Genomic DNA, 10,019 nt, shown 5'->3' with positions numbered 1-10,019 from the left:
GGTGAATTAGGTTTTAGATATTTTATCAAATAGGATCAAAATTTGGAAAATTATAAATTACTCATATTTCAAATAATGTTTTATTAACAAATGCATATTTTCTCTCAACCAAATTATTTAAAGCTTGGACATGTAATTTTGCTAATACTATATTCTCTAACAGTGATTTCTTTTTAAATATAGACAACATTATAAAGTAAAAAAAAATTGACTGAAAAGAAATTGTATTCAGCATATAGTAACATATGGCAGAAAGAATAGTTTAATGATAAAAAAAAACAAATAATACATCTGGAATTAAAGTTAGAACATATCGATTATTGAAACCAAACTATAATTTTAAGCAATTGAAATTATCACTTATACTAATGTTCTATTTCAACGAGATTTAGAAATAAAAAAATAGGAAAGTATATGATGATGGCTGTTTAAAGTCCGGCGGCAAACGAAATGTAAATAATCACGGCGAGAACATGTTCATGTATGAATATAGTTACCCTGCTGTTCGATAGACCGATTTTAAACGAGTTTATAAACAGTTCGTATGAAGACATGTCACCTTTAACTTTGACACAGTATTATGAATCGAAGCCGACTAGTCTTAGCTTTTACTCCTTACTTCTGCGAGAAAAGCAGAAAAGCAACAACTACTAAATTTAAAGTATTTCGTTTGACCTGAACGGGATTCGAAACCGACGTTCTCCCGCACTCGAGGCCAACACGTTTAACCCTGCAACCCTCTAAATGTGCCTTTTGCAAACTCAGAAGTCTGTGTTACAGAGGTTGTCATTTAAGTGTTGTCGTATATCATATTTGATTTTAATTTGTTATTTATACATAAATCAGGCCATACGTTTTCCCAAGTTGAAGTGTTTAACTACATTTCGGGGCCTCATATATAGCTTACCACAAACATGTTTAACCCCGCCACGTTCTAAGCATGTCTGTCGCAAATCACAAGCCTGTTTTTCAGAGGATGTCGTTCGTTGATGTATATCAAATTTGTTTCTCGTTTGTAATTTGGACATAAGTCAGGCCATAGGTTGTTTCGTTTGAATTGTTTTACATTTCTGGGCAAAATATGTAGCTTGCTGTGCAGTGAATCCTTGTTACTAACGTGTTGCTATTTAGTCTACGGAGAACATTTGTCTGATCGGCAATCATACCGTCGGCACAATCATATACCACATCTTTAATACAAAATATATTGTATTAGAAAGTCGGCTGCTGAAGACAATACAGATGACTGAAGCTCCCGAGTTGGAAAATACAACCGGAAGTGACAGACTATCAATGCTTCTGAGTCTAATGAGTATAACATGACAGTCGACAGATCATTAATGAATACGACAGTGTAGACGACACACCACCAAGTTTCCAGATAAAACGAGTAAACAAACCCGATAGGAAAGATAATAGACAAATAAGGTTCCTTAAAAATTAATACATGAACCGTGAATGACCTCTGAGCATTGTGACTAACACCAGACAGAGTAGCGAATGAACCTGATAGGACACACGATACAACAGTAAGGGTTCTGATGTGCTTTAAAACGAATCTATAAGGACAGATGACAGAGTAACCGACAAACCACCAAGACTCCTTACTCACTAGTTCGACTAAGGGACTAAGGGTAACCCTTTGTTTGCAAATTTACATGCCACTTAGGTTTCTAAAATACGAGTAAACGTACCAGAATGAACAGCCGATAGGCTATACCAAATCTCCCGACATTAAGTACATGAACATACAAAACAGACAACAGAACACCAGTGCTCCTTGTTTAATAACTAATCCGTCATATAAATACATATGCTACCATTGTCAAGGTTTCTGACTTGGAAAAGGCAACATTTTGAAGACGTTTTAACTGTTCAATTTGAATTTATTGTAAGGTTATATGTATTGTAATGGTTCAGGTTAGGAAAAATGATCCACCTTGGATGAATTCGAATATAAGAAAAATGATTCGGAAGCGTAAAAGATTAAATAAAAAGGCAAAAATAACAAACGATGAAATTGATTGGTCAAATTTTCGACGTATAAGAAATAAATGCATAAACTATGTTCGATCAAGTAAAAAAAAATTCTTAGAAAAGCAAATAAGTAAAGTTGATAGTATTCACACATTAAGCACTAAACAATGGTGGAAAACCATAAAAAATTTGATCGGACTACCAAACAAAAAATCAGCATATCCAACTTTAATTTTCAATAACCAATATATAGAAAGTGATTACGACAAGGCTACATATTTTAACGATTATTTCTGCGCTCAGTCTTCTGTTGATGATTCACATAATGTATTACCAATATTAGAAAATGATGAAATTAATAAACTAGAGGAACTGGTTATTAGTGAGCAGGATGTTGAAGATGTACTTTTGAATCTTGATATTTCAAAAGCTACAGGGCCTGATTTAATCAGTCCAAGACTCCTGAGGGCGGCAGCAACTGTCTTGAAGTATCCATTTACAAAACTTTTTAATCTATCCCTCTTAACAGGGAGGTTTCCAGATGTGTGGAAACTAGCAAATGTTATACCTGTTTATAAAAACAAAGGTGGCCCAGAATTTTTACTTAATTATAGACCTATATCTTTGCTGTCAAACATTGGTAAGACAATGGAGAGATGCATTTTTAAATACCTTTTTAACTTTATTATTACAAATTCTTTATTAACAAAATTCCAGTCTGGTTTCATCCCTGGTGATTCGACAGTAAACCAACTACTATGTATTATTAACGATTTTGGTAAAGCATTAGATGAAGGGAAAGAGGTCAGGGTAATTTTCTGCGACATTAGTCGAGCTTTCGACCGAGTTTGGCATAAAGGCTTACTATATAAGCTTAGAAAAATAGGAATTAATGGTAACTTGTTACTTTGGTTTGAAAGCTATTTAAACTCAAGAAGGCAACAGGTTGTCATTGGTGGAGAAACGTCCAATAACGAACATGTCTCAGCTGGGGTACCCCAAGGGTCTATCTTGGGTCCTATTTTATTTCTCATTTATATAAATGATATAGTCAATGACATCGAATGTGATATAAAACTTTTTGCTGATGACACCTCAATTTATATAGTGGTTGATAACGAATATGAAGCGGCAGAAAAGCTAAATAAAGATATTGAGAAAATACATAATTGGTCTAAGCAATGGCTTGTCAATTTCAACCCTAACAAAACAGAAATAATGACCATTTCAAAAAGGCATCATAAACCCCACCACCCGCCAGTGTATATGAATAATAATATCATAAAAGAAGTTGAGTCGCATAAGCATTTAGGGGTAATTATAAATGAAGATGGCAGCTGGAACAATCATGTAAAAATGATTATTGATAAGGCTATTCCTAGATTAGCATTATTTCGAAAGTTAAAGTTTAAACTTAAAAGGAAACATTTAGAAACTATTTATTTATCTTTCATACGCCCAGTCTTAGAATATGGGGACATTGTCTGGGATAACATACCTAATTATTTAAAAACATCTCTGGAAAACTTACAACTAGAAGCAGCAAGAATCGTTACAGGTGGTACTAAGGTAACATCGAGACAGTTGCTGTACGATGAAACCGGTTGGGAAACTCTCCAGTCTCGGCGTGATAAACATAAGTTATTAAAATTTCATCAAATGTTTCACGGAGATTGTCCTGATTATCTTTCTGTTTTAGTTCCAAATCAGAGACTAGATCTACACGACCACAGGACTAGGGGGTCTTCAAATTTACAAACTGTATTATGCAGAACAAGCTATTATCAAAAGTCATTTCTACCAGTCGTAGTAAACCTTTGGAACAATATTCCTGACGACATTCGTCTAAACCAATCAAAATCGGGTTTTAAAACTTATCTTTCTCAAAATATTAATAAAATACCATTATATTTTCACTTCGGCTGTAGAAGAGAACAGATATGCTTAGCAAGACTAAGGCTCCAGAGTAGTGTTCTAAGGGACCATCTATTTAAAAAAAATCTAATCGAGAACTCACTGTGTTCCTGTGGTCGAGTAGAAACTACCTCTCATTATTTCTTCAAATGTCCAAAATATAATGAAATTCGAAGGGATACTATCGGGACGATCTCTTGTTCTAATCTTAAGATTATTTTATATGGGGATAGTCTAAAAGCTGACGAGGACAATATGCAAATATTTCATAAAGTTTCTGAATACATTAATAAAACAAAACGTTTTGAAAGTTAATCTAGTATATGTATATATATATTATATATTTAGACTTTTTTTTTAAATATGATGTAAAATCGAGTGGATGACCCGGTGTAGTTGATTGTGGTCGGACGTGTGTGTTGGTTCCAGTGACTGTCTAGAAAAGTAAATAAGAGTTGACTGTTTCTTGTTTTTTTATTTTTTTTATTTTTTTTTTCTTCTCACTTTTTATTTTTTTCCTTTATTTTATTTGTTGTATTTTTTTTATTTTTTGTGTGTGTATGTTTATTTATTCAATGTATCATATGCTACCATAAAATGAATATACTGTTGGCACGTAATATTGTATGTTAAATAGATGTTTTTTGTTTTTTTTTAGGGAGACGGATTTATAAAAGTTTTTCCAAACTTGTTTCCGAATCCCATATTTGTACTTTATGTAACATTGTAATATTTGTCTTGAAATTGTTTATTAATAAATATTGTTTAAACTAACTAAGGTTATATGTGTGTAAGCTGTACTTCATGTTAATTTGATGTACTGTCCTGTAGTCTTAATGGTTTAGTATTTAGGGGTATTTTCGGACAGCAATTACTACCACAACAAATCATTTTAACGTGATATATATATGTTATGTGTATGAGGATTAAATCAAAACTGTTTACAACTTGTATGATAAGATCACCAAGAAATTATTACTCTGATGGTGTTTTATTTTTAAATTATACAAGTACATGTATTTAAAAAAGAAACTCTGACCTGATGGTCCCACGGCATTTCTAATGTATGCACTACATTTTAACTTCTTAATATAATTTATTAGTTTTTGTAAAACATACAAGTTGTCAAGATAGCTTCCTCTACCATTTCTTACTGTATCACCTCCTCGTATGATTTACAGCTAGCACGACAAAAACCTTACGATATATCGTAACTACCCTTCAAGCATCTGTCTTTCTGCATATATTTTAACGGATTTGGCTTTTTAAAAATCCTTCTTTGTAACAGCTCTTCAAATGATTAAATTCTTGTAATCCTTGCCTTTCAAATATTCGGCTTTGGGCGTTCCTGGTAAAGGTAAATCCCGAATAGCGCTTCGAACGCATGAAATTTATAACATGTTGCTTTAACCCTAATTATTTCATAACTAAATAGATCTTTTAGTCATTGTTTCGTTGGGTTGCTGTTTCTTCGAAGTACACTTACATCTTATTATATTCAGTGATACTTCAGCAAACATATTTTAAAATCCAAGACTAAAGACAGACCTTTGCTCATAGTTGAAGGCCCGTACGGCGACCTATATTTGTTAATGTCTGTTTTATTTTGGTCTTTTGTAGATACTTGTTTCATTGGCAATCATACCACATATCCTTTTTTATATTTAAGAAGCTAATGTCAGAGAAAGGGACCGAAACTTTTTTACAACCCGGACAATATAAGTGTTAAACACTTGTGACCGAAAGCACTAATGTGTTGTTAACCTCTCATGACTGTACACATTTCATTGTCCACCATTAATTTCTTTGACATTCAAACAGAAATCAGACTTGAAAGCTGCAGCCTTTAGTTTTCTATGTTTTGACTTGGGGGTTATTGTTTGTATTTTTGTTCTTTTTCCTGTTTTGCTATGGCAATGTCAGTTTATTTTCGACTGATGAGTTTGAATGTCCCTTAGGTATCTTTCGCCTCTTTTTACGTCCTTCCAAACTAAATACACATAATACCTCAAAGATCCTTTTCATTCAAAAAAATCATTTAAAATATTTTCACAAGAAATCCACGTTTCTGAAACGAGCATTTGTAAGGGGATAGTTTTCCCCTATTTAAAAAAAATCTAAAATTCGAAATAGTGAAATTCGGGATTTAAAATCTACTGATATTCTGAAATAAATCAAAAGAGTTCCTAGGAAAATGTCTCAATTGCACTTTATTAATTTTTATTTCAAGTGTTATAATTACTAAAATTAATTATTATTTCAAGTGTTATAATTACTGAATACGCAGAAAGAGAGAGAGAGACAACTGACTGATTCCAATAACTTGTCCGAAAATAGAAATCGGGAAAAATTACTGGCTGAACTCTGAGTTATATATTTACTTTCTTAGTTTTGCATGACAATTGCTAAAATCTAATTGCTTTTAATACCGATGCCAAAAGTCCCAACTTCATAAAAATATTTAGTAGTATACATTCCAATAAATCAATTTCTGTCTTAATATTAATTCATTTATATTGCTTGAAAATAAGAGTTAGAGTTAAAATTCCATTATATTGTTTTTGTTGAGTTAAAAGAAAAGAGTTATATATTTTGTTTTTTTATATATAATATTTTATAATTTATGATATCGTTTGTCTGTTCATATAAATAAACATATTTTGCAATGAAAACGGCCAAATATTTCAAGTCAAATATTTCTTTTTTCAATTAAAACAATTTCAAGATAATAATTTTTGCTTTATCTTAAATAATACAGAACCAACAGATCTCTATTAAAAAATTATAAGTTTCTAAATCATAACTTAATAATAAAATATTGGAATAATCTAAATGATAAATCTAACTGTCTACAAAATTAATAAGTTTCAGATAATTTTAATTTGCATATAAAGCATTATTGAATAATTAACTTATGGCATTACCTTCTATTTAGTCTTCAGAAAAGAAAATCTGCTAGAATTTATAAAACAGCACTCATGTGCATAATAAAAAATTAACAAAATTAAATAAAAATTAAAAAAAAATAATAATTGACCAATACAAATTAAAAGTATTCCTTATTGAAGTGCAAGAGGCTTCATGAATAATTAAATATTCTTTTGCAGATACACGAATAATACTTATTTGCATAATTAATTATTAAACATGATATTTTTATTTCTATTTTCTTTAAATTTTACTATATTCTTTTGTACCCAGTTCAACTTTAGAAGAAACAACTTCTATATACCAAAAGTGAACACATATTCTGACATTGTCCAGCGCTGTTAGCAGCAACAAACACCAAACAGTAAAATAAAAAAGATACCAACGATTGAAAGCCCATACATAACGATAATAATCGTGTAAAATTCATTTTCGTATCAAAAAAATATAAAAGAATCATTTAAAATATATTTTAATGTGTCTCTTAAATCTAAGAATTCAAAATTTTAACATCATAAATATACAGTATCATTAAAAATACATAAAAAGAGTTTAATACCTTAAAGCACTAAATATCACAGTTAAAGGCCATTAGCTACAATTAATGTCTGAATTTCTGCTGTGCTGAATTCCTTGTAGATCAGAAAACGGCGGTAAAGAGCCAGGAAAAACAAATTGTCCCAAACTCTGAGACCTCAAGATTAGTTCTTGTTGTGTCAATAAACCATGGCCTGGTAACAACGGGTGGCCACTAAATGGATGCTGCGGCATCCCAGGACGGACCATGTTGGAATTATAAAGTCCAGATGCTAGCGACAGTTGTAGAGTTGTCGGAGAATGTCCCTTCAAGTCAATAAGTTTTGGAGGAGGGCTTGGTATTCTGTCGAAAATGTCAAATTTCTTTTTCTTTGAGTTGTCATACTGTTCACTTTCTGATCGCTTACGTTTTGTTGCCTCCGTCTCTAATCTATCATCTGTTCCTATTATACTGTCAATAGTAAATAATCTTTTTCTCACTTCTGGTACGGGTGGATTTTCAAAACGCACTAATTGATGATTTTCGTCTCCCGAATTATCATTGTTTTCGTCATCAGAACAAACATTTATTCCACTATCTTCTTCATTATCAGAATTTTCATCTTCAGAATTTCCGTTTTCATAGTCTGTGGCATCTTCACCAGATTTGATCGACGGTTTAACTCGCCTTTTTCGTCGCCTGTAGTTGCCATTTTCAAACATTTCATCACATTTTGTATCTAATGTCCAATAATTGCCTTTTCCTGGTTTTCCCTTTTCTCTTGGAACTTTCATAAAACAGTCATTAAGACTGAGGTTGTGGCGAATAGAGTTTTGCCAGCCTTGTTTATTGTCATGATAGTATGGAAAACGTTCCATAATAAATTGATATATTCCATTCAGAGTTACTTTTTTGTCTGGTGCATTTTTGATTGCCATGGCAATAAGGGCAATATACGAATACGGCGGTTTCTGTGGCTGTTCCCGTCGCTGCATTTCTTCTATCATCCGTAAAGCGTAAGCTCTGTTAAAGTCCATGGAGGGTACCAGCATCTGAGAATGATAAGGATAGGGTGATGAAGCTGCTCCGATAGCGGCGTTATACTGTCCGTATAAGACTCCAAGCATCGGATTCATGGAACCACAGGGTGGACGGAAATGTACAAGTTCGTTCGGTGAATTCATTATAAATGAGCGTGAAGAATCACAACTTGAAATACTTTAAAAGTCTTTAAGCATCCAGTAAATGTCCAAAGACAATTGAGATTCTACAGTAATGTCTGTCGGCGTCAATCACCACTTGAAGACTGGTCTGCTCGTCCAGAAACCAGTGGTATTATATAAGTATATATTACAAGTTAAAATGTCTTATTGTTTTTGTATGGTTCGTTGATGATTAAATAAATGACGGCGTGAATAAACATTTATTGAGTGGCTTTTTTGTCCGGAAGGTGCGAGGGGCTGTCACTCTCGTGGTAATCTCTGTTAGTGATAACTTTGTCGACCAATCAAATCACAGGAGAAAGTCTACGTTATTTACAAAACGACTTCTAACTATGTTTTTGCCCACCCATGTGAGTTACTCTTTGTTTATTTTGAAATTTAAAAACGAATGTATGGCCACCCCCCAGAATAAACAAAACTTAAGTAGTTTTTTTGCTAACAGATCATGTTTAACGTTTAATTAACTATTCCCGTGATCACATCTAAATGGACGATTTTTATCACTGAATGCTTTCATACAGTGAAAGGTGTTCGTATTAAATACATTCAACACGCAACGTTTGTTACGATTTCGGCAGATAAAAACGCAATACATGAAACAAATGTTATTTTTGTGCATTTCAACGGTTTGATGTTGCTACTGTTTAAATTAATTACATTTTTCAACAATGCCGTAATTCTTTCTAAAATATCGTTTTTTATTATTCTGGGGAGGAATACTAAAGTTAAATGATTTTTGTTCCAGCTTGTACAACAATGATAAATACAGTATGACAGAAAATATGATATATTATTTATTTGGGAGAACATTTATAAAACCACCACGTACCTTTCTCTCGAGTTTAGATAATAAAATATTGAAACAGTTGTAAAATGTATTTTCCTATTTACACTTAAACACTTGGGCTGTTTTTAATGAGACCCATTTATTTCGTTTTTGTTCGTCGTTTTGACTTTGACAAATAACCAGTACTATTTTATTTTTTACTTGACCGAATGTTAACTTGAAAGTCGAAATCATATAGGTGATAATATGCATATGTTGAAAAACATAACTGAATTTAAAGAGGAAAAATATGTTAAAAAAAAGTTTTTAATTAATTAGTAAGTAAGCGACAATAAAAAAGGCTTGTTCGGTTATACTCTTCTCTCTCTTTTATATTTATTCTTCAATATACTTTTTTTGTATATATAGAAGTATTTTTTATACTGTGTTTCGGTAGGAGCATCCTATGTTTTTCTTTGACAGTATCTGCCATGATTTAATACTGTTTTGTCTGTCAATATTTCTATAGCAAAGCATTAGAGAAGTTTACCATATATTATATTCCCGGTTTCACCGATCTACAGTTATAACGATGATAGCTATAAATGATAATCCAGCCAGACATTTCAAATGTCACAACCAAAGGCGGGAAAGATATATTTTGACAAATGTTTAATATTTATAATAACTTATT

The 10,019-nt window shown here is 32.0% G+C and overlaps 1 protein-coding gene across 1 annotated transcript; it reads right to left on the bottom strand.

Annotated features, from left to right (window-relative positions):
* Positions 1-7,274: 7,274 nt before the first annotated feature.
* On the bottom strand, positions 7,275-8,755 carry LOC134722061 (forkhead box protein C1-B-like). The gene has a single exon (XM_063585502.1). The coding sequence runs from the start codon at positions 8,518-8,520 to the stop codon at positions 7,411-7,413; it is 1,110 nt and encodes a 369-aa protein (XP_063441572.1). The 5' UTR covers positions 8,521-8,755; the 3' UTR covers positions 7,275-7,410.
* Between the last annotated feature and the right edge of the window lie 1,264 nt (positions 8,756-10,019).

Source organism: Mytilus trossulus, chromosome 6 (assembly GCF_036588685.1).
Source record: "Mytilus trossulus isolate FHL-02 chromosome 6, PNRI_Mtr1.1.1.hap1, whole genome shotgun sequence".
Lineage (NCBI taxonomy): Eukaryota > Metazoa > Mollusca > Bivalvia > Mytilida > Mytilidae > Mytilus > Mytilus trossulus.
This window is presented reverse-complemented; position numbering and strand designations above follow the sequence as displayed.

Bases quoted from the DNA above. Each gene is read 5' to 3' on its own strand.
- LOC134722061 (XM_063585502.1), bottom strand. From the start codon at position 8,520: ATGAATTCACCGAACGAACTTGTACATTTCCGTCCACCCTGTGGTTCC.